Source organism: Labeo rohita, chromosome 7 (assembly GCF_022985175.1).
Source record: "Labeo rohita strain BAU-BD-2019 chromosome 7, IGBB_LRoh.1.0, whole genome shotgun sequence".
Classification (NCBI taxonomy): Eukaryota; Metazoa; Chordata; class Actinopteri; order Cypriniformes; family Cyprinidae; genus Labeo; species Labeo rohita.
In genome coordinates this window covers 23,185,445-23,211,800 of record NC_066875.1, presented here as the reverse complement: position 1 = coordinate 23,211,800, position 26,356 = coordinate 23,185,445, and the positions used below count along the sequence as shown (strand labels likewise).

The following is a 26,356-nucleotide window of genomic DNA, read 5'->3' as shown; positions in this document are numbered from 1 at the left end:
TTTGATACAGAGAGCTCAAGCATTGCTCTGTCTATAGACCCACAGCACTAATGAGTGACAGGCAGCTCCCACAAACACAAAGCCCCGCTTATCCTCCTTAAGGCATAAATCCAAATTCATTTGAGTAATCCCTGGCAAATATTCTCCACGGACCTCATGTTCATCAGAGCTTCCGTGGTGATTTCTGAGAGAAAGCCGGTGCATTTGATCTGACCCCGCGCCCAACACATGCTGATAGACGAAATGTTCTCGAGGGGAAAAAGCTATACGTCAGATGTATTTACACAATCAAACACATGGGCGAAAGTGAGCTCATGCTACTAGCCATTACAATGAGAAGACGTTCTCCACATGAACCTTTGGTGTGTGTTTGTGTTTAAACAGACGTGTGGGAAGTAAATTATCCTGTCTGCTGTCTCCGAAGTGTGCGCGTTTTCTTTGCTTTATTAAGCTTTACAGCCCATAAACCTATAGTTCTCTAGGAGTGCTGGGCTTTGATGGGGTGCTGTTAATTTTCCCTGCTCTCCCTCACCGCTGTGCAGGACCGTGAAATGCCGCTATGATGACTGGGTTAAGACCTCTGTAATAAAAGCCATTACGTGGCTCGTGAGAACCGGCACGTGATTTACTCTCGGGGTCACTTGCTTGTTTATTTCACCCTGTTTTCTCATTGGCATCTGCATGACTGTCTGCTGTGGGTGCGTATATTTTGTTCTGAGGCACGTTTTTATTTCAACCAAAGATCTGAAGAAATAAAACAAAAAACGAAGAGGATGGCTGGATGGTAATTTATGGCTTCGTAAATATAGCAGCAGATCATGATGTGGTCCAGAGGGCACTGTGGAGCTGAGCTGTTGACAGTGAGCGATTGGATTTGCTCTACCCTCCTATTATTCAAAAATGTAGCCTCACTACATCCTGTGTGCTCTATCAGATCTGTCTCTGCCCATTGGGTCTGTGCTGATGTGGCACAACTGTGTCTGCACTCTTTGCCAGGCCACGTGAGCGACGAGAAGTTCGGATAGGTTTATGATAGTCCGCAACCACTGACCAAAACCAGTGAAAATTTAAGAATGTGTAGTGTTTTAAATTAATCTGGTACAGAATTTTCTTGACATCTCTTAAAACAACAGTTTTTCATTGATGACTCCAAATATAGCTTATGTCAGAATTAATATATCATGGGAAACGAGTTAAAGATTAGTAGCCAGGCAATCAGGCAATTTATTAAGTGATGAGCTGTTTCCACAGAGCTGAGAGCCATAACAAGGCAAGATTGCAGGAAGGGATCAGCAGAAACTTCAACTTTCAACTATGCATGATTTAAATGGCCATTTTGTGCAAGTAGGCTAAAATTAAGACTGTCCTTTTCTAGACTGAAAAGTGTGCTCTAGTTAATGGGCTCCCCATTAAGATGTCTAAACCTACACTTCGCACTCATAACACCCTATCAGGTAGCTGGCAAGAGATGGCAAATGCAAAATTAGGATGTCAGAGGCATAAAAAGAAATGATAGAGAAGGGAATATTTGAGCAGTGTTGCAGCTGAGCTACGTGATTTTGCCTAAGGCAAACATTTTTTCCAACTTGGTCTCTTTTGCATTACACCAGTACCGCTCCATCAGTAACTTGCATGTGAACAGTCACGTAGTCACTCTGCTTTACTGCTTTTTTTTAGATCAATATTAAGACTAAAAGCAATTACAGTTATCTAATCAGTAATGTTTATGTTCATGTTCATTAATAATTGTTATGAAAAAAAAAATGTTGGAGTTGCTATAAAACAGGGACCCAAAACCTGGCATCCGTGCTTGAGCATACTGCTCCACTGATTTTCATTCAAACAAAACAGCCTAGTGACCTAGTGAATTTCGAATTGAGTGTATTTGCATTTAGTTTGTAACTTGTACATTAGAGCCGTTTCCTCCGAGGAGGCAAGGGAGGCAGTGTCTCAAAATATTTGATGAGATAAAAATTCATAGTACAAAAATAAAACAAAATATAGCTGCAAGGAGCAATTACAGGGGTTTAAGCGCTTTAAGGCATTTAAACACACACAAAAAAGGCATTATTAAGCAAGCTTGTAACCACCTACATCAATGATTTAAAAAAATTTTCGGCAAATCCAGATAATTTATCTTATATTATGTTTTTACGGTTATGACTGTTGTAGCGCCAGCTATGGTCCGATCCCCTTAAAACTTTACATGCTTGTTTAGAACACCTGTCGCATGTGCTCAGCTCGTTTTGTGAAGTTTTGAGTTTTCCTTTAGGCTTTATAGGATTTTGAATACATATGGACAGGTTGGACAGGACAATGTTTTTGGTGCCCCTTTGTGACTGATTCAAAAGTTAAACTTTTTTTGTAATTATTGATATTTCAATAATTATATTAACTTTCTTCAGAGAATCATTCTGCACTGGTTTGGTTCTGAACGTGTAAAAAACCTAGGACTAGTTCGCAAAAGTAGGTTTCTCAAAAAATGCGAAACAATGCCAAGGATTCCAACAACATTAGACACTTGAGTCTGTGACTGACGGTTTAGGAGATATGAAGGATTTCATACGTTTGATCGCTGTAACGCACCCGTCAGGCCGATTGGGGAAAGACTTGGTCATGTTGTCGGCAGTGTGAGTACTACCATCTCTCCAAGTTTCAAGTCTCTACGACTTATGGGTTGGTCTGCACGACCAGTTTTACGTGGACATTGATGATCCGTGACCATTCTAACAATTACAATAGGATTTCAGCGCTATGCACTTGAACCCCTAAATATAACTTTAAAAAGTGTATAAATAGCTTGTTTTTCTAAAGAAACACTGTCTGAGAGCAACACCAGCAGGTAAAGTTACAGCAGGAGTTCATGTCTCTCTCGCCTCCCCTGAGCCCATTGACTTTTAAGAGAATGCAGTGGGTTTTTGGGGGGTAATTGAGAATGAATAGGGGAAAGTCACATGAGAGGAGGCAATTCCCTAAGTGTGATATGATTGGATATGCCTGCTTATGTTCGGCTTTGATTGGTTAATATATTGATAAATCGCGGCTCTTGTGTTTATGCACATTATGCATTCGCGAATCAGTTTAAATTAGTTAATAGGAAGACTAAGTAAAAAAGTAAGTAAACAAGTCACACACTTAGATATACTTTATTATGTCAAAATAAGACAAAATGGCATGAAAACATGATCTGTGGGAGTTTTCACTGAGTAATCAGCTTGGTGAAATTTAATGTAAATCTCTGTGTCTGTGACCAAAATTTGCCAAGCTTTGATGACTGATGATCCAAAAAATTCAAAAATAGTTAATAGTTAACTATTAAAAAGAATAGCTGAACAAAAGTTCACAAATAAAATATATACTGTTTGTTTGTTTATTACTGCCTTGAGTTATTATTTTAGAAAAAATGTAAAATGCTTAAAAACACTAACTTGATGAGATTCATAATTGGCTTTAATAAATAGAATATTGATTACATTGCATATGTAAAAATATAAAATAGTAAGTAATGTTTAACCAAGAAAATGTGACTGGGACATGAATTTACATTTGATTTTAAACTTTAAGGACTTTAAGGCCTCCTCTTTTCAAAACACTACCACACACCACTGTTACACATGTAACCCCAACCTGGACAACCTGCAGACTGCCCATCACTTTTTAAGGCCATCAACTGGTAGTCGCTGAGGGCTGTGTGTCACTCACATGTCCACCTAGGACAAGAATGAAGTAATGCCCTTTTATTCACTAACATAAAGGCGCTCAATGAGAAGAAAAAGGAAGAGGAAAAAATAGGTCATAAACTCTCATTGTAGGGTGGGTAACTGGAGCTCTTCACATAGTCGTTGCCAACTTTTTCTCTTTACACACAAAAATATAAACTTGAATGGCTGATTGTGGTTAACAGCGGTGGTTTTGCTATTGATGGAGCCCTGCTAGCTGTCTCCCATTCACAACAGAGACCATGTCACAACTTGTCCCGTCACGCCTGTCTTAAGCCTCTAAATGTCAATGAAAGTTAAATATTTATCTGCCTAGTCCCTGTTACAGCAGCTGTATTGTTTAAGAGCTTGATTGACTTTGTATTTTAATGTGGAAGAGTCTCTGCACTATGCATTCATTTTTTTTTTTTTTTTTTTTTTTTTTTTGTGGTGGTTACACTGTGTCATGGCCGAATGATGAATCCTCAGTGGAAATTAAATGAATTCTATATATGTTGCTGATATTTAGTAAGTTATTTTAAACACAATATTTACATGTGTGTTTTATTTGTTTCTTTATATTAACAGGTTATGGCATTCACATTGAGAGCATAGTATGTGTGAATCTGCCAGAACAGACAGTAGTGGAGTTCCTGAAACAGTGGTTTTAAACAAATCGATTGATTGATTGATTGAATGAATGATTCAGTGACTAAATGACTTATATGCACACTTCCCTATTATATAGTAGATGAAAAACAGTATGTCAAAACAGTAGTATGTCCAAATTCATAAACACATAAAACAGTGGATGCACATTCAATGGACGCTTTACTGTCCTGAGGTCACAGTGAGGATTTGTGTATTGCAGTGAGGCTAAGCAACTGATTCTGTAAATTGCATGACAATGACAAAATGGAAGATGTGCTACAGATTACATTCATACACATATTCATACTATATAGAACATATTTTTTTTAACAATCATGAAAGTTCTTATTCAAATACTTACAAATGCTTACAAATCAGTTGAATGAATGTTTCAGTGACTCACTAACAAAGACCGTCATTTGTTTTGTTCCAAAGTGAAACAGTGTTGCTGAATGAATCAGTTGAATGTTTTAATGACTCACTCACAAAGACCATCACTTGTTTTGTTTTAAAGTGAATCAGTGTTGTTGAACGAATCAGCTGAATGGATGTTTCAATGACTCACTCATAAAGACTGTCACTTGTTTTGCTCCAAAATGAATCAGTGTTGCTGAACGAATCATTTGAGTAAATGTTTCAATGAAATGGATGTTTCAATGACTCACTCACAAAGACCATCACTTGTTTTGTTCCAGAGTGAATCAGTGTTGCTGAATGAATCAGTTGAATGTTTCAATGACTCACTTACAAAGACTGTCACTTGTTTTGTTCCAAAATGAATCAGTGTTGCTGAACGAATCAGTTGAATGAATGTTTCTTTGACTCACTCATACAGACGTAACTTGTTTTTTTCCAAAGCGAATCAGTGTTGCTGAACGAATCAGTTGAATGAATGTTTCTATGACTCACTCATACAGACGTAACTTGTTTTTTTCCAAAGCGAATCAGTGTTGTTGAACGAATCAGTTGAATGAATGTTTTAATGACTCACTCACACAGATGTCACTTGTTTTGTTCCAAAGTGAATCAGTGTTGTTGAACGAATCAGTTGAATGAATGTTTCAATGACTCACTCACAAAGACTCTCACTTTTTTTTAATTCTTAAGTGAATCAGTGTTTTTGAACAAATATTTTGAATGAATGATTCAATGACTCACAAAAACCATCACTTGTTTTGTTTCAAAGTGAATCAATGTTGTTGAATGAATCAGCTGAATGGATGTTTCAGTCTCGTGTAGCACAAGCTCTGGAATGCGTGTCCATGACACTACGAATCACGTCTTTCATCGTCTGTGTACTCCGGCTCAAAAAGGTAGAGTAAGGCAAAAAAATCTCATTTTCTCCTGCAACTTCTGAATCGTGCATTGTTGTACCTTTTTGATTGTTAACAGTGTTTGACTTATTTGCACTTCCTTAGTCTTTGCACGTTCACTTTGTAAACACTGGGTCTGTAGTTCTGCCTACGTTCTGGGTGACCTTTTGATGTGATTCAATAGTACGTAGCGTCGTGGACGCGCATCCCAGAGCTTGTGCTACACAAGCTTTTGTGCTTAAAAAGTATACAGATTTTTTTTTTCCGAAAAAAATGACAGATCGTTTCGCTAGATAAGACCCTTCTTCCTTGGCTGGGATCATTTAGTGCCCTTTGAAGCTGCATTTAAACTACATTTTGGAAGTTCAAAATCGGGGCACCAATGAAGTCCATTATATGGAGAAAAATCCTGAAATGTTTTCCTCAAAAACCATAATTTCTTCACGACTGAAGACAGAAAGACATGAACATCTTGGATGACAAGGGGGTGAGTAAATTATTTGAAAATTGTTATTCTGGAAGTGGACTTCTCCTTTAATATGTTTGCACATACTACTGTTTTTCGCCTACTATGTAGTAAGAAGAATAAGTGATTTTGTCTTGCTTTTAAGTGAATCAATGTTGTTGAACAAATGAATTATTCAATGACTCCCTCATTAAAACTGACAGTTGTTTCCTTTCTAATTGAATCAGTGTTATTAAATGATTCAGTGACTCGATCATAAAGACAGTACGCCTACTGGTGTAGCTATGTAACCTGCAGAAGGTGTCACTGAAAACTAATGCATGTTCGATATGCATTAAATATATAACATATATCACCATCAAAGATCTACTGATGATTCAACATTCACCCTGACCTAGTGTAATTCAAATTTTTCAGGCTGGTAACACGCTAAAATATACTTCTGTTACGTCTACTTTTTTAAAAATAGTTTTTTTCTTTCTTTGCTTGAGCCTGATATTACTTTTTTACTATGGTGTTTTATCAGTCTCTCTCTAGTAAGGATGAATCAAAAATGTCCTCTGGAAAAAGGTTCAAACTCAGTAGCTGTTTGAGCGGAGAGTTTCTTTGAACAGAGGACAGGCAGTGACGACTGTGAATGGGTCAGAGTGAATTGGCCTCCTGTTGATGCCCGGAGACGTCTCTTTAGCCTCTCTACAGGAGAAGAAAGCCAGACTGCCACTCGGCCCACAGCTAATGCTGCCTGCGGCTATTTGCAAGACCCCGTGTGAATGTAAGAAAGCAGAGGTAGAGGGGGGGCTAATTTGACAAAGTGAAAGCAAATCATCTTAGAGAGTGAAAGGAGCAAGTAAGAGAAGAATGTGTGTGTGTCCGTGTGTTTTCATACTATTGACGGGCCGGCCAGCAGGGGGCTACATTGGGAATTCCCAAAGCATGCTGAAACACATCCCCTCCTTTTTTCGGTCTCTTTAACCTCAGTTTGGTTCACCAAAGATCTTCTCACTTTTATGCTCTTTTCTCATTCATTCTGTCCAACTCTCACTGACCCTTCCTTTGGTAGTAAAATCACATTGCCAACTTGGGTCATTGGGTCTGATCATTACTGCAAGCTTAATGGCTTCAATTTAACCTGATGAAATTAAAAAAAAAAAAAATGCATGTCCTCATTTGTTCCTAAACCTAAACCTCACTGTCCAACATGGGCACTTTAACTCCAGCTAAACTTGTACACAAACCATCAACCAACTCCTGCAATGTCCATAACAGAATTCACATACCGCAAACCTTTTGGCAACAGGACATGTGTCATAAATTGTGTTTATAGATGGACATTATTTTGCAATTTCCTCTTAATAAAATCTAAAGTAAAATGCACAGGGTTTAAAAGAACATTACACTGGAGAAATGGTAAGACATGCAGTAGACATGTAACATAAATCTGGCTTTGTGAGGACAGACTTTAGCATGAATCTTTAATAATTCATAAGTGAAGCTTTTCTGGTTAAAACCGAATATAAAAGAAAAGACTGCCGCAGAATATTACTCTTTGGCTTTTAGAGATGTGGTCAGTCATTAAAGAGAAGCCTAGTGAGAAGTTTATTTAGTGTATATTTGTGGGCTGTGATTGTGTCCAGTGCCTGCTTATGAAACATCAGGCATCAATTCTTGCTATTGGACTTGTGATTCATCTTTATTGTGAAATAACGAAAGTGTTCTTTCTGACAATACATCTAAAATAACACACACAAACACATGTTTGTTTCACAATATTAGTGAGTCCATCTCATAGATTAGACATTGTTTTTCTATTAGGCTAATGGTACTTTTATTCTAGCTGAGAGATGGCCTGCCAAAACTTCATTTAGAACCGGATAGATGCTTCTGTGGTGAATAACTTTCTTCCCCATTGTTTATTTGTCCAGTGATTTTAACGTTCAGCTCTGCTCACCTCTCTTAATCTTAACCTCCAGAATGGCTCCCTCAGCAGCCTGTTCGGGGCTGAGATGGGCCCTGCCTCCTGGTGTGATCAAAGACTAGCTTTATCCTCTAGAGGGGTGTAGGTTACAGTGCCATTCACTTTATGGGTGGTCAAAGGGTCAGATGTACATGTAACCACATAGGAGATAAATCCTTAAGAGTAGCAAGCCCAGGGTCAACAGATAGGCTGTGATGTATGAGGCGAGTAGGGACGATATCACATCCTCTGCTCTCACGGACCACCACGACTTTGGCAACTTATCTAAAATGTGCATGTGGTGTCTTGAAATTGGAACTCAGTGTTGCAAAACAATGAGAAGCTCTTGGATTTTGGAGATCTGTTTACAGAAAATATAAAGACTATGATTCTGATTGGTTTCCATGCATTGAACTGCTGATTGCTTTTAAGGCTAAGAAAGTAATTCCAGGCTTGAAGAATTTATGCTGAATTTATACTTTGCAATAGAGCTTTCAGTTTCAAGTTTCAGTGCAGCTTCAAAGGGCTCTACATGATCCTAGCCGAGGAACAAAGGTCTTATGTAGTAAAATGATCAGTCATTTTCTAAAAGAAATAAAAATGTATATACTTTTCAACCACAAATGCTCGTCTTGCACTAGCTCGACTTCCCGCATTACGTAGTCACGTTGGAAAGGTCACACGAGACCTAGGTGGAAGCGTATGTGCAAAGAAAATCAAACGCCTTTTACAAAAAAAGTCTGATGATTTTGAAGTTGGAGGAGAAAATAAGATTGAGTTTTTCGCCCTACCGTTTGAACCGGAGTACACAGATGAAGAAGCAGGAATTTTGGCACATATAAATGACTTTGAAGCATTCCCTGTATATTTACCACTTTAAATGCTTTATATTGCTCACCGTTCTCTGTTTTCTTAAAGCCATTCACTGTTTTCTTAAAGTTGTCAGTGAGCCTGTATGCAAGGGCCCTTTCAACGCTGCTTGCAGCTTTAATTGAAGTGTTGTATCATTGTCTTTTTTTTTAATGTTCATTTCCTTTTTGGCTTCCAGTAAAAGTTAGTAATGTTGTCATGGACTCTTTTCACAAGACTGTGTTGACGCGTTTTAACAGTCATCAGCATCATCAGAAATCCTTAAAAGTTTTTCATGTTTTAATTTTTTTTTTATTTATGTACATTTAAAACACTATACTTTGTATCATATCACCTTTTCATCAAGTTACAAAAAATAGTTAACCCTTATGCGAGGGTGTTTCTAATGGCGAGTCTATGGTAGGGACGGTAAATTTGACTGTTTTCTGACTGCCGATATTAGTCTTTTCCCTTTGAAAGTCGTGAAAACACTATCGTGGAGTTTTTCTTTGGCTATTTGAGCAAATGTGAATGCAAAAAAATATATTTGTGGTACTCTCCCATTCACTGCTCTCGGATTTTACCCAACTATGACGACTTCCGCGATGAGAAACCCGGAAATGTCCATTTACCTCAGAGCTGGTTGCTTTATTTCTTAGTTTAGAACTATTTAACAGTACTTATTCTTGATTCTTTAAAACCCTATGGAAAAAAATGGATTAAATACTTTCAGAACTACTTCTATCCAATTGATTTTTTTTTTTTTTTTTTTTTTTTGTAATAAAGAAATGCTGATGAGGTGCTTGTTTGATGCATTGCACAACTTTCTCAAATCTCACCAGGCTGCAAAAATGTCAGTTAATAAATGACATGCTAGGTTCCATACTATGCTATATAGTATATCTGTACTTGACATGTCAGGTTCTTTGAGTAAAATTAGCCATATGCACTGTATCTTTATCTTGATTATTGTATTTGGAGTGTCCTTGGTGCCACTCCTTATCCCCCGGCTCTCTCTGGTTATTGTGGTAAGTCAAGAAAGAGGCTTCAGAACAAACTTCTGCCTGTTCCTCTAACCTCTCCACTCTTGCAAGTTTTATATTTCCACACATGGGGGGAAAAAATAACCAAAACAACAGTATTTAGGCTGCAATTACGGGAGAGTAAATTTCTATGTCTGACAGCGGATGAAGGATGATGGTTTCGCATGGTCAAACATGCCACTCAGAAGATTCTTCGAGCGCAGACCGCTAAACTAAAAATACAGTCTGGTCTGTTTGCTCACTGCAAACAAGAACACAATGGAGACTTGCTGTGAGGTTTACGCTAATTCTCTTCAACAATGATAAATCAGATGCTAATAGGATGTGGAGTGTTTACTGCTTGAGTAGTTTTGTGAGCTTTCATGTACAACAATAAATAAACATTGACGTTTAAAGGCATGAGTACAGGAACAAATTAAACTGGAGCATGTAGATAAGCTCAGTAGGTCTGTCACAGTGTTTATTTGATAGATCAGAGTGAGAGGTCTTTAAAGAGAAATCGCCAGACTCCCAGGTGCCTCGTCTCCCACAAATTATCTTCCCCTTACCTAAAGCCTGGAGGGTAAAGCCCACCTGTAGTGATACCTTACACAGGTACTTTCTTTTTTTGTGGACTGGAAGAGAACATATAGAGATGTGTATTTGGTATTAAACAGTTGTAAAGGTTTATATTCTTCCGTTAAAGTCTGAAGAAGAAATAGTTTGTCATCCAAGATGTTCATGTCTTTCTTTCTTCAGTCAAAAAGAAATTAAGGTTTGACGAAAACATTCCAGGATTTTTCTTCATATTCTGGACTTAAATGGGACCCAATGGGTTGAAGGTCCAATTGCAGTTTCAATGCAGCTTCAAAGGGTTCTACTAACGCTATCTCACGACCGATTTGTACGTACTTTACGAGGTGGCGAATTCGTACGATTTATGTGACGGGTAGGTTTAGGGGTGGGGTTAGGTGTAGGGCATTCGTACAAATTCATACGTATTGTGCAACTTACGTTTTACCTAAAATCGTATAAATTTGTATGAGGTCGTACAATTTCGTATGAATTAGCCGACTTGTAAAATATGTGCAAATTTTTAGTGAAGTCGGGCTGGCTCTACACAATCCCATTTTAGGAATAAGAGTCTAGCAAAAAGATTGGTAATTTTCTAAAAAATGTTTAAAATGTATGTACTTTTTAACCACAAATGCTCATCTTGCACTAGCTCAACTTCACGCACTATGTAGTCACGTTGGAAAGGTCACGCATGACATAGGCGGAAGTACCGACCCTGTGTTTACAAAGCGAACATGCAATAAAAAAATCAAACGGCCTTCACAAAAATGGGTAAAACAATGATGTCGGATGATTTTGAAGTTGGAGGGGAAAAAAACCTTTTTGAACTGGAGTACCTAGACAAAGAACTAACCGTACGTGACCTTTCCAGATGCAAGACAAGCTCTTGTGGTTAAAAATATATACAATTTTTGTTATTTTGTGTTATTTTTTTCTAAATGACAAATTGTTCTGCTATATAAGACCCTTATTCCTCCGGTGGGATTGTAGGCAGAACCTGATTTTACCAAGTACGACATGTTCCTGGATCAACATCTATGTTGACCCTGGAACCACATTGTGATTAACCAATCAGATTTCAAAAATCACTTTATAGTTTTTGTGAAGTTTAGGCTTACAATCAGTGTTTGGTGCTTGTGTCATTCATCTATCATTTCCTCAGATTTTAGAAATTACTCATGGGTAAGGTTAGGTTTAGGTGTAGGGATGTGGTCAAGATTAAATTTTTGGATTAAAATGTTGTTCCAGGGTCAGCAAAATATGTTGACCCAGGAACACATCTAACTCAGCAAAATCAGGACGTGCGGGATTGTAGAGCCCTTTGAAGGTGCATTCCTCAGAAATGACTTTCGTTTTCTGGTGACATCACTAAGGCCATGCAGATTACTGGATAATGTTAACCAACATCTATTATTCATTATTTTTTCAAAATCGCATCCTGCCTGGCTCCATTCTGGTTTTTAAAATTAAATCCCATCCTACATATTTTCTTGCTTGCTTTCTTGTTAGCTCTACAGTAACCTGCACAGTACAGGTAAATAACAATATTTTTGTACTATACAGGATGTATTCAAAAAAGTCCATCATGGAAATGAGACACAATGGTTTTATGGGTCAACACTCATGGCTTTTAGGAGGGAATGGAGGTGGGGGCTTTATCCCAGATTAAGCAGTCATTAGTCTTATCAGATGTTGAGGCATTGTTTAAAACATATCTCAGTCTTTTCCTCTCAGACCCCACAAAAACGTACACATACTGTATGCATGCAGGCCAATACACTCCAGAAACACACAGACTAGGCAAACAGATATTACAAAACAGAGCTAGACATATACAAACCACTCTCCCATGTATTTGTTTTTTCTATAAATGTATTTAGATGAGCATTTGACCCTAGTCTTGAGGCATGTCGTGTTGATAGTATTGTAGTTATTTATTTTCCCTGAACTTCAAGGAGTTGCACTGACAATGTCAAGATGTTTTTCTTAAACTGGGCTGATTCTCAGTCTTAACATTATGAAACGTGCTTGATCATTTATAGAGTGCTGACACTGTTTTGAAGTCTATACTCTCAGGCCAGGTACACAGTAACGGAGAATAGTAAACAAACGGTAAACAAGATTAAACGGACAGTAAACAGTCACATCAGCACCAATTTAACCACGGTTTGACCCATAACACACATGTGGGTGCAAGCACTCAAAGCACTGATCTCCAGTTAGTCCTTTAATGTTGGTAGAGTTTAGAATTTGAATGAACGCAAATGCAGCCGTATTTGTCATGATGTCTGAGATAATGCAAGTTGGAAGTTTCCTCAGGCCTTCAAGTCATAAGATAACAGATATCAGGGATGTTCTCCAGGGTACGAGCTGAAGTCAAGAGGTCAGGCTTGAAAGGTAGTTGTTTCCTAGTTATTTCCTAGACTGTTTGGGGATTCGGTGACACAGTCAAATAAATAGTGGGTGCAACCGCCACTCAAAGGTGTATAGATTCATGTCATGGTTTAAGATTTATGACCTCTCCATTTAACATTCTTGTCTGGATACCACATTTACTTCCAAAGATACAGCCCACATAGACTCTATTATAGATAAACAGTCTTGTTGAGTGGAATGGAAATTGGTCCTTAAAAGTAGGTTGTGTGATTTATAGGTTTGTCCTCCTCAGCAAAGTGAATGAGAGTTTACAAACCTAATGCTATCAAATACATGTAGATGAGCTGTGCTGTGTATTTCTGCATGAATAAATTGAAACCTGCAGATCATAATTATTTGGAGAAGTCCTCTGACTGACCATCAGACATTATGGTTCCAGTATTGCACTCTATTCTCCAAACCCAGTGTGGGGTAAATTAGGAGCAGATATGGGCAACCCTGACCTGGCATAGTTCTCCCCAGCTGGAGCCACAGCTGGAAAAGCCATTTCTCCACAACATGCAAACAAATATAAAACAAATGGTGTACAGCCATGTAAAGAGAGCGGGAACAAATGTTAGCAAATATGAGGTCAGAGGCTGAGTTATGACCTCACTGCCTATTGCATTACGTTAAATTGCAAAAGTTGCTTTAAACGATCATATGTGCCGATCTGAATTGTTAAAGATGCACGTTTAAGAGTCATTTCATTTGCTCCAGAAGTTTGTATTGGCAAGTATTATATCTGTGCCCCCCTCCAGGCTTCAACTGCTCTTTAGTAGGTTGTGTGCACAGTCTGACTGATTTTTGGAGACATCTATAAGTGAACCTCTTGACTGTTTTTGACACTCCATTTAATATGCTGTATACATGAACCCATATGTCAACCATGGCTTTATGGTATGGTGTTGCACGTTCAGCTCTCCGTGCCCACTCCGTTCAGTGGAGTTTGGGCAGTTTTAAAACCAGAGAAAGAAAAACTGGCACAGAAACCTAGGTAAATAACACTGTAGTCAAAGCAAAACCATCTTCCTTTGGGGTTTGATGCATTTGGCTTTGACAAGCTGAGCCCCCAGCCAATATTTCCTAAAACATCTGACAACACTCTTTCTGAGGACTTTTCAAAATTAGGCTAGAAACTAATGGATTGTAAAGCACAATTAAACTCACTGGATTATTCCTTTCACATGGAGACTTTCTTCGAGCTACTTGTCATATGGTTGATATTGTGTGGAGCACGGTAATCTTGGCCTCCTCTGTTCATTAGAGACAAAACCCGAAACCATTGCGAAAAACAAACAAAATAAATATCAAGCTACTTTTAAGTCACTTCTTATGACGTCTTGAATTGATCTTTTATTCTTTGGCTGAACCTCCACTTTAACTTTTATGTGATTCATAAACATTTTAGTATAAAAATCAGGTAGTTTTATGGGCTCCTTTAATAAAACGGTGAACAGGGAAAACAATCAAACAAATGAGACTGCTCAAATTCACCCAAATGTAGACTGAGCTCTTGTCTTAATAAGACTTTGGAGTCAGTGTGTAATAACAGCTGTCCTCTGTTTGGTTATTATAGGCCTGGGAACCAAAAACTAGATCATATTCAAACCTGATTAAATCTCTTAAAAATATGGGGAGTCAATGATTTTCATGACGTTTGTTTACTGTTAACAGTTCTTGAGCATGAATTCTCACAAGTTTTCATTCGTACTAACACTTTGCTAAATATTTTGTCCTACTATTTAGCGTTGCCACAATATTAAATCTAGAGTGCAAAAATGGAAAGCATCAGCAATCGGTGTGGACTGATAGGCTACCATAAAAAAAGTTGCTTAATGAGCCAGCTAGTAAATGTAAAAGTGCTTTGAGTGAAGTGCAGTTCCAAATAAATGACTCATATCAGTCAGATCTTTCAAAAGAATCAAAAACGAGTGTAATACGATTCGTGAATAAATGAATCTTGTGAGCTGGTTCTTTACAGTAAATGCAAAACATACAATGCAGCCACTTGACTCTGAACCACGAATGACTCTTATCTTGACTCCTTTGTGTTTTATTCTTTTTTTTTAATTATTGTTTTAAATTAGGCCTAGTTGTTTATTTTCTTTCTTTCTTTTAACATCTATTTAAAGATAATTAAAAGTCTGTGTAAACACATTTAGAAAGAACTGTAGCATTTATTTCTGATTTATATCTGTTCTTGGTGTAACAGCCTACTGAGATTTGTTTTTTTTCTAAAACATTTCTTTTTAAACGTTGCCTAGTTATAAAGGCTACAACCAGAATCAAGTTGTCAGGAGATCTTGTTTGCACAGTGTGGAAAAAGGCTGAATAGATGCGGTAGATGAGCAAGAGCGCCCAATAATAATCACTTAAACAAACTGCTTTACATTCAGTGTAGACTATCAGCTGAGAGCTTGCAGAACAGATATTCATGACAGTAGTTTTTTTTAGGAACAAGACCTGACGTGAAAGCGCTTCATTATACAGTAAAGCGTACAGTATCATAAATCATCAGCAGCCCATTCACAACTCTTCGGTTTCACATTGAACACATAAACTCTTTCGACAGCGTGTGTTTACTTGCTCGGACCGTTCATTTAAAGGGAGTGCTACGAACTTGTATCCCATTTCAGTGAACTCTGTGATCTGTTTATGGACGGTCGGACAGTGAGGAGCGCTAATACACTGAATCGCCCGCAGATGGGCGTCGCTGATTGGTGGAAATTTAAACCCCCACCTTTTGTCCATTAGCCGGTGCCACTATCACAGTATAGTTTACACACGCACACACACACACACACACACACACATTACGCATAGCCTACACGCCGACTGTCATTGCTCAGCAGTCAGCAGTTCTCTGTGTACCTGCGCTTGCAAACAGAAGCGGTGCGCGTTACCCAAATGGACTTGGTGGATTTTACTTGAGGAACGACAGAAGCAGGGCAGTTTATACAATTAGCAATGTCTCTAAATTGCATTGCATGGATTTGCGGATTGTTGCTTTCCCCGTTTTTGAAGAGGTAACAGTAAAGGTGCATGCATGACAACATGGATTGCCTTTTCCTTTTGCTCTGGAGTTTACAAGTCCCTCTGGTAAGCAGCACATCAGTGAGATTTTTGGCGAGTGTGTCGTTTGGGAACTTTATAAAGGCAGGTGACACACTGAAAATGAATTAATTCTAATATATATGTTTTTACTCATTGTCACTTAAGAAGTTAATTATGGGGAGTTGTTTGCGCTTTTGCAGGCTCTGCAGTTTTGTTGCTTCCACTCTGTAACATCAGTCTCATTTACCGGCGACAGCGGCGTCCTCTATCAAGGTTGGTGTCTTTACGCACTGCAACTGTATTTCTTTTCTGATTGATGACAAGCCAATGATTGATGCCGATGCATGCTTTTGCGCTCCACCTAAGATCAAAAGACCCCTACCTGGATATACCTGTACGTATAAACATACAAATACGCTGAAGCATGCCACACATATCCGTTGAATTAAGAAGTTACAACATAAATACACTGCCAAATATGAGTTGCATGTGCCGGTGGTCGTGCACTAGCACGCGTACTGTATGTGTGGGCGCATTAAAGGGATTCCCTCATCTCTTATTTATTTACTGAGCTAGTCAGAGAGTTTATTATCTTTTTAATTAACGTTTACACTACCAGACAAAAGTTCGAGAACGCTTGACTGAATGTATGCTCATTGTGAGTTACTGGTTAAATGCTTGACTTAGCTTTGGATATAAATTGTGGCTACATGGAATATATGTTAATTTACTCGTCATTTCCAGAGCTTGCAGAGGCTACACTAGGGACTAAACAAGTTCATGCAGAAGCATGAGACAGTACAAAATGTTGCATACAGTCACGTGTATGTTGATATAGAAATATAAAATAAAGTCTTAACAATGATGCACAGTTTTAGAGCCAGGAGGTAATTTCTTTACATTTTTATGGGTGAGTTAGGGATAGACAAGATAGGGGAAAAGACAGCAAGTGTTGACAAGACCCCATGAAATGGTTTGACAGTGCAGTTTTCCTTCCTGTAGTGGGAGTGACATTTCAGTTGAGGATGTTTTGGACAAAAACTTTGTAGTGCAGGATGAGTCATCAATATTGTTGGTCCAATTTTTCTGGAAGAGAAAGGCTGTATAGTTTAAAAGTATATGTCTGGTAAAATTGCCAGCTTTAATCCACTGGAATAAAACTCAAAAAATTCTTTATTTACCTGTCTGACTTAATTCCTGTTAGAATTATATTAGTAAGACAACCTGATCCTGTGACGAAAATGTACCTGTGGAAACGTTTTCGCAAGATGCAAAATATGTACTAATAAGTACATATTACTGCAGTTTCCAGCAGAAAAGAACACTACACTCTTAAAAAATAAAGGTTCCAAAAAGGTGTTTTTGCAATGATGCCATAGAAGAACCATTTTTGGTTCCCCAAGGAGCCTTTTAGTAAACGGTTCCTAAAAACAATTTGTCGAGTCATCTTGAAATAATTTATAACCTGGCTGTTCAGTCAACTAAAAAAAGTTTATTCAACTTGAAATGTTAAATTATAGTGACAACTTAGATATTTAAGTTGACTGAACTTAAAATTTTAAGGCAGCAGGGTAACATTATTTTAAGCTGACTCAACAAATTGTTTTTTAATTTTTTTACAGTGTAAAAGAACCATTATGAAGAATATTTTAAAAATTTTGATTATGAAAAACCCTTTCTGCATTTAAAAGGTTCCATGGATGTTCTATATAGAACCATTGATGCCAATAAAGAACCTTTAGCTAATAAAGAACCCCAGTTAGCACTTGTAATCATTGTCATACAGGGTTATGATTACAGCTCCATATGTTTCGTTTTCTTAGGATGCAGAATCCTTTGGATATGAATCCTGTGAAAAACATGGCTCACAATGAAAGAGCTGAAAAATAACAGATCAAAAACAGCATGCTTGCAATTTCGTTTTTACGTCACACTGCTTTTGTTCATACTATCGTGTATGTAGTGCAGATGGTACTTTATTTTAAAACGAGTTATAGCACCATTCAATGGACGTTTCAAGTCAGAACTGCTGTGACGCGTACAAAACCAACATCACATAAAGCTTACCATATGTACGTTCATCTGTTCATAAAAAAAACTAACACTCTTTTAGCGCCACTCAGTGGACATTTCACATCAAATGTGTCCTGAAACGTACATGAGGGTACGTATTTCATGTCTTGCGTAAACATTCCCACAGGTACGTTTAATAAATGTTTTAATAAACTGATGATGGACTGGTATTGAGTCAGGTGATTTAAACTGTGTTGGTCCTCTTCACAGATTATGATTTTGCCACACCAGTGGAAGTGGACTCACTTGGAAGCTACATTTCCCATGATTTGTCAAGACATGGAAGGAGCAGGAGATCCCTTTCAGAAGCTGGTGGTCCAGTGCACTATCATGTCTCTGCATTTGGCAAGGAATTACACTTAGACCTGCAGCCGTCCCATGTGCTGGCAGAGGGGTTTACTGTACAGACTCTGGGTGCAACGGGCATCAATACAGCCACCCTTGACCCTTCTATTCATAACTGTCTCTATCAGGGCTCCATCCGAAACCACTCTGAATCCTCTGTGGCTATATCCACTTGCACAGGTCTGGTAAGTGGCTTCCTTTGCACTCACCCAGAGATTCACAGACTCCAAAACAAGCTACATCAGTGTCTACTAATTACATACGCAACTGCTTTTTAAGGATGCATCCTGACTAAAATGGAACCTCATAACTGACTAATTTGAAATGCTCTATATAGGCAGCAACGCCTGTGCATCATACAAATGCATTTCACTCATTTCACTAACACAACTTTTTTGGATGTTTCTAATTGTTTTAGTAATTAATTCAGTATTGAATCAACCTTTTGTCTGCTACATCCCTCATCTTGGAATTTTTTCACTGATCTTGTTGCAAAGCAGTCTTGGATCGCCTTGTGATGTTCTCTTCGAATTTGACCTTATCTTATCTTAAGATGCAGCAAAATTAAGTTAATATTTTGGAACAGACTTTGCATCTTGAACACACTGCACTTTCCAGCTTTCCAACCAGTGTTTGCACTTGTTTTTTTTTGTCTTTTTCATTCTTCCTGCCTTGGGTTTCAGACCTTTTGCTGGGTGGCCTCTGGGACAGGTTTGAAAACCCCTGGCCTATGGAGTCAGCTTATTAGATTTTGGAACAAAGTTCATATTTGCTGTCCAGTGTTCGTTTACTCATTAATTACATGGACAATTTCAAGCAGCTGCCAATGTTTCTAGTATGCAAACATGTTTGAGTTATGGTTAGTAAAGTGTATATCGTGCCTGTGGGAGCTTAGGAAGTACAAATGTGCCTCAGAGCATTTAGTATAGTATATATTGTGCAAGAAGAGCACTGAAGTGCAGACACAGTGGAGTGCTGAGCTATGCTTGACATGTTTCCTTCAGAGAGGATCACATCTCACCTTGGATGGTGGGCAACTGTAAAATCATACTGCTGACGTTCTCTGCCTCCGCTCCCTGTTCTTTTGTTCAGTGTTTGCCCTGCTTTCCTGTCTCCCTTGTTCTTTACAATTAAAGACAGAGTGAGGTTTCAGGCGGTTGGCTGGCAGCGCTAATCTTTGCATTGTCCTTTTCATTAGTGGTAGCTTCTCCACAATAAAACAGCAGTGACCCATTCTTTTAAAACTGTGTGACAACACAATGTGATTTGGAAGCAATTGCATCTGAATAGACTGCAGGGACTCTTTGATCTACTCCCCCTTCTTTTGAAGCTCTTTTTTTTTTGAACGATGGCCCAAGCTCTAGGTGATTCTCTTGGTGGCCTTAAAGGTGCCCCAATTTCAGACATGCAGGATGCCAAACAAGACCTGTGTGTCCCTTTAGATTTTGTGCTTTAACGTACAGAAGCCAAAGGAAATGTCTGAGAAAAAAAGGGGTCTCTCACTCTGTCACTCTGCCTCTTTCACTCTCCCTTTCTTTGTTGGAGTGAAAAAGAACGAGTCACCGAGGAATTTAACCCTTCCATGTCATCTCCGCTTGATGAGGAGCTTTGGATTAAGTACAAATGAGAACCCATTCATCCCTCTGCTGATCCGCAGCAACCCCTTGTGCCGTGAAAGGCCAAGGAGGCAGTTGCTTAGAAAGAGAGAGGTTTTGTGTTGCGAGAATGGCGGTCCAAAAGTAAAATCATTGTGGATGAGAACCCCCACAGTCGGCACATTCAGGTGTAATGCCGTCCATTCGGTTACTGAGTTGATGAAAGTCTGATTTGCTTGTGCTAGTCCTCTTGGTCTCTGTTAAACAGTGCATAACATAGCAGATGGACAGGGATTCAGTTGTTAAATGAAGAACAGGCGGTCCCGGGCCTTTAAATCAGGAACAGAGGGATTTACTCGCTAAGTCCTGCTTCATTTAAAGTTTTTAATTACTGAGCGGCCTTCAATTGCTGTTATCACTTGCCTCAAATGGATTGTCTGGCCCCAGATTTAGCGGCATGATCAAACGTCCCCCATCCAACCCTAAAACAAAACACATCAGCGTAGTAATGAAATGCTTGTTGATTTGTGGATTAGTGTAGTCATGTGTGCTGTTTCGAGGTTATTTCAAAATCTTCTAGATGGGCTGCATCCATACTGGCATGAGTGCCAGACCCAAAGCTGCTTCAGTTTGTAAAAGTGGATTAGCAGGTGGAGCTTCTGGATTGGTGTTCTGCTACTTCTTGTTCAGAGGTCAGAACCTCCACTGGATCGAGTTGCGGGGTCACATGGTTGTGCAAGTTCAGAGTTGCTTTTCCAGCCTAGGCATAGACAAATCCACATCCCCGGGCCTTCTCTGGGTCACGGTTCCATATGGCTGGTGACAGGTTCAAGCCCATCCCCCTTTGAAAAGGCTGATCCTGCTTTCTAGACATGTTTTGACTGGCTGGGCCACCATGCCGTCCTGAATTGGCTCTAGTACCACAATGAAAGGCTTAGAGATCTGTTCAACATGGATTATTGATGTATGATCTATTCTGGCAGTCTTGCTATATTTAGTTGTTATGATTTGTACGACACATGGGCACTCATTCAGTAACTTAACACATTCACTGCCCTGTCAGCAGTGATAGTTCATCCAAAAATGAAAATTCTGTCATTTAGTTCCAAACCTGTGGGGCCTTTGTTCATCTTCGGAGCACATATTAAGATATTTTTGATGAAATCGAAGAGTTTTCGGACCCCGCATAGACAGCAACGCAACTACTACGTTCAAGGCCCAGAAAGGTAGTAAAGACATTGTTAAAATAGTCCATGTGACAACTGTAATTTTATGAAGCAATGGAAACAAAAATAACGACTTTATTCAACAATTTCTTCTCTTCCGTGTCAGTCTTCGAGACTTGTTCACAAGAGTACCATGATGCATGATTTCTGACGTAGGACCAGGATATGCTGCGCTTTGCTTACAAGCAAAAGAAGATGCACACTGTACATAAAACAGTCAGCCAGAATATACAGACGATGAACTAAGAGAGATGGACGTTCTACTAACATTTCCCGTATACTGATTGTGTTACTCTGTCTCCTCTCCACCAGTAAGCTGGTGTGTGGTGGGTGTTCTGGTGCACTATGGCTGCTGTCACATCATCCAAGTGGATGCTACACACAGGTGGTGGATGAGAAGATACCCCCTCACAATGTAAAAGCGCTTTAAGTGCTTAGAAAAGCACTATATATAAATGTAATGAATTATGAATTATTATTATTCTACGTAAGAATGGCGGCTCAGCAGCACCACATGCATGTTGTGGTTGTGGTGCTCTTGTGAACGCACGTCGAAGACTGACACGGAAGAAAATACATTTTTGAATGAAGTCGTTATTTTTGTTTTCTTTGCGCACAAAAAGTATTCTCGTAGCTTCATAAAATTACGGTTGAACCACTGATGTCACATGGACTATGGACTAACAATGTCCTTAGTACCTTTCTGGGCCTTGAACATGGTAGTTGCATTGCTGTCTATGCAGGGTCAGAAAGCACTTGGATTTCATCAAAAATATCTTAATTTGGGTTCCGAAAATGAACAAAGGCCTTACGGGTTTAGAATGACGTGAGGGTGAGTAATTAATGACAGAATTTTCATTTTTGGGTGAACTATCCCTTTACGTTTTTAGAGCAGGTAATGAGAAAATAGACTTGATGTTCCTTATCAGTTTATGTTAACTGACGACATAGTTTGCTAACAATTAGCAAGTTAGCAACTCTGCAGGGTAGGATAACAATAGGTTGACTAAACAGTCTTAGCTTTGAAATGTTGAAATTGTGAATTCATTCATTATCTCAGTCAACATACATAGCTGGGAAATTTCCCCCTCCCTTTTTCATGATGTTCAACTTGATTGAGAGGCTATTTGCTGGTATTTTATGGTGTTCCTGCCTTGTTGAAAAAAACAGCATATGTTGGTTATGTATGTTTTGAAGCATGGCTGCTGGTTTGAGCTTGTTTAAGCTGGTCCTTAGCTTGCCATGAGCTGGTTTAAACTGGTCATATGCTGGTCATGAGTTGGTTTAAGCTAGTCATGTGCTGGTCCTAAGATGGTCCTGAGCAGGAGCTAGTTAGGACCAGCTTAGGACCAGCTCATGACCAGCACATGACCAGCTTAAACCAGCAGCCATGCTTCAAAACATACATAACCAGCATATGCTGATTTTGTTCAACAGGGTAAAATGAGGAATTTCTCAGCTTTGTTGATTATTTGTCTTTGTTACTAATCAATGTATACTACCAAATAATAAGAAATGCTTCTTGAGTAGCAAATCAGCATATTAGAATGATTTCAGAAGGATCATGTGACACTGAAGACTGGAGTAATGGCTGCTGTAAATTCAGCTTTGCCAAAACATAAACAAATACAAATACATAAACCCCCCTTTTTTTAAAATATATTAAAATAGAAAACTTTTATTTTAAATTGGAATAATATGTCAACATATTGCTGTATTTTCGATCAAAGATATGCAGTGAGCCTTGGTGACTTCTTTCAAAAACTTTTAAAAATACAGATCAACTCAGCATTTCATGATTAGGACAGATATGTGAATGTAGGCAGAGTCCACCAGGCAGACAACTGAGTATAGTTAATTATCCTCCCGGTCTTTTGAATGGTTTGCAAGCAGGGCTTTGTGGGGCAGGGGATTCACTAGATTTGGCCTTCACTGAATTTCAGCTCTTTCCAAACATGTCCAATCATGCTGAACTCAGACATGACCTTTCCCAAGCCCCCCATTGTCTCTTCTGTTCACAGTCAGACTATCATTTTTTTTTTTTTTTTACCTTGTTACTGATTACATGATGGGACACAGAAAATGAGTTCTTATTTGAGTAACTTACTCATATTGAACGAATCAAATTAATGTTAAGCCTTCATAATTGTACTGGTTGAGCAGATGTGACATTCAGTGTCTAAATTAATCACATCTTTTATGTAAACTGTGCTAACAAGTAAAAACTGAACAGATAATTAATCAATTATGTAGTATGCACAAATGTTACAAGGTGTTAGTCACTTTTGCTAAACAGGTTTCCCACAGACTCCCTCTGTTGTGTCTTTGGGGGGTTGGGGGTGCTTCATGAAGTCTTTTTCTGATGGCAAAGTGTTCTTTTATCTTTTATGGACAGCCCGGCCCATAGTCCAGCCTTGTGGGTGCTAGACTGTCTGTGAATGTGTGAGGTGTGTATGTGTGTGAATTGCTGCTGAAGCACTTCAGCTGTGTTTATTCAGCACCAGACCTGCTGGTTCAAGCTGATGCGCTAACGTGTGGGATTGCACTTAGGGACAGTTGTGATGCTAATTCACTCTGACTGGAAAGGAGGAAAGCTGTCAGTGCGCTCAAAGCTTGTGTGGATACACTGCAGTGAGAGTAGAGCGCCAGGCCATTCAAACATCAGTGGAAGAGCGAGGCTGGGAATTACCATACACAGACTCCGAGAGCAGATCTGTAGTGCTTGTCTGACTCAGGAAATTGTGAGAAAATGCTTTTTTGGTTTCCATCAGACAAGATTGGTACTTGAAAGACTGTTGAAAGAGATTCTGTTGAAATGGGGACGCTGTTGGGGGCCTTCCAGTTTGAGACCCTCTTCCTGGCATCATAAATTAAGTATAGATGCATTGGGTCATTGGGTAGTGGCATTATAATTTAATATCAAGACACTGTGATTCTTTTGATTATGATTTAGCACAAATACTTTAGATCCTTGTGTATATATGTTGTTTTTGTGTATATTGCTATAATTACCTCAAGCTGTTGAGGCTTATTTAGGGATACATTTCTACATTTCTAGGGAAAAATGTGTGAATCATAGTACGTAAATTGAGAAATTCTGTCATTAATTACTCACCCTTCAAACAGTAAGACCTTCGTTCATCTTCAGAACACAAATTAGGATATTTTTGATGAAATTCGAGAGCTTTCTGACCCTGCATAGACAGCAAAAACAGCATAGGCACCCGGAAGAGAGGAAATCATTGAATAAAGTCTTTTTTTTTTGCTTTGCACACAAAAAGTATTCTCGTAGCGTCATAACATTACGGTTGAAGCACTGATGTTACATGGACTATTTAAACAATGTCCTTACTACCTTTTTGGGCCTTGAACGTGTCAGTTGCATTGCTGTCAATGCAGGGTCAGAAAGCTCTTGGATTTCATCAAAAATATCTTAATTTGTGTTCCGACAATGAACAAAGGCCTTAAGGGTTTGGAACGAAATGAGGGTGAGTAATTAATGACAGAATTTTCATTTTTTGGTGAACCATCCCTTTACGTTCTTATGTTCTCTCTTTCAGTGTATAGTTTCCACAGATAAAGATAATCTTTTCCAGATAATGATTTCATTTTTTATGGCTTCAGAGCAATGAGAACATAAATGGGAATCATTAAATTGTTAAGTGTTGTTTTTATACTATTACATTTACTGTTTTTCTCACAAGTGGTCATATTAGCGAAATTTTATGGGCAAAAAAAAATGGTCCATTCAGTGTAGCGATGTACAAATCAAAGCTCACACAAAAGTTACTTTCAAACCGGCCAGCTTTTTGTTGGTCAAAGCATAACCAACTTAAACCTGTGGCAAAATTTGCCCTCATTCAAAATTCCTTATGACAAGGATTTCTATTGAAATGACCCAGATTTTGCCTGCAGAAACTTGCCGAACAGCGGCAAATGTGACCGCATCTTAACTTGGGCTTAAATTACATAGCTGCCTTCATATTTTAAGAACAGGGTCCTTTGCAAGAGGTATCATCATTTTATGGGATCCTTCACATCAAACGTTTGGAAACTCTAGGACTTGTATTGCACACAGCTTCAGTCTTGCTTGTTTGTTCAGTTTACAGTAATTTGTTTGCCATAGCAATGCCATTATGATGATGTATCGGATAACAATTTAGCAATGCCCTACAGCTACATGGGCCTATTTGGGACCAGTCTGGGATTCTTCCTGCCACTGTTTGACTCAGTCCCTTGAATTAACCACTCTGAATCTGCTAGCTGAGACTCAAATGCGCTGCACCATGGGAGACAATGCTCAGGTGACGTGGTGGACATTTATACTTGTCTGAGTTTTGGGAGGGCAGACAGACAAATTGAAACCAGAGTGAATATATGCTGGGCTCCTTTGTAGTTACAAATGTTCCCCACTCCCCCTTTCATAATTCATGGGGTGTTATGCCATGTTAGCACTATAGGAGTTGCCAGGGGCTATTCCCTGGTGGTCTGTGTGGTGACAGTGATGTAGAGGCTGCTTAGGGATGCCAGAGAGAGAGGGAGAGACTGTTGGAGAGAGTGAGGAAGAGGAAAGGCAGACTGGTCCTGTAATAGCTCTTGTTCTCACTCACTTGAAGACCTAAAACTAATGGGCAGTGGTGAAGTGGCTGTCGCACCAGCTCTGAGAAGCCATAAATATTATAAGGAATCCCATATCTCCTGGCTAGGACCATTTGGGACAGGCATTTTAAAATTCTCATTTTTCCACTGAGGTTTAATTATGTGAGTCAAGCTCATGCATCTTCCTTAGAGTAATGGAGTTATGAAAGGACACCGTTTTATCATTGACAACTTAGGTTTGAGATATCTGAGGCTTGGGCAGCAGCTTCATCTTTTTAATCACGTTTCTTGTTTATTTAGTTTTCCGGCTTTCCCACTGGACCAGCTTGCTCCAACTGGTTTAATAGACCTTAGTCAGACTCAGGCTAGTGCCGTATTTGATTTCTGACAGGAATGAAAACGAGGCTGTGATCAATTGCTTGTGCTATATCGTCTTTACAAAATAACTCCATAAAAGTTGTGTTTTGAAGATTGTGTGATCTAGTATCTTTATACATACCATTGTAAAGACTGTAAG

The 26,356-nt window shown here is 38.8% G+C and overlaps 1 protein-coding gene across 3 annotated transcripts in view; it reads left to right on the top strand.

The window, feature by feature from the left end:
- Nucleotides 1-15,760: 15,760 nt before the first annotated feature.
- adamts18 (ADAM metallopeptidase with thrombospondin type 1 motif, 18) overlaps nucleotides 15,761-26,356 on the top strand; it is a 64,825-nt gene continuing 54,229 nt past the window's right edge. Inside the window, exons 1-3 of one of the 3 annotated variants that reach the window (XM_051113853.1) lie at nucleotides 15,761-16,046; nucleotides 16,202-16,274; nucleotides 18,285-18,604. In XM_051113853.1, the coding sequence (XP_050969810.1) occupies nucleotides 15,990-16,046; nucleotides 16,202-16,274; nucleotides 18,285-18,604 (450 nt within the window). In that variant the 5' untranslated portion in view covers nucleotides 15,761-15,989. Of the gene's footprint in view, nucleotides 16,104-16,201; nucleotides 16,275-18,284; nucleotides 18,605-26,356 lie in introns of those variants that run through there. The other 2 variants (XM_051113855.1, XM_051113854.1) reach the window with 2 other exon arrangements.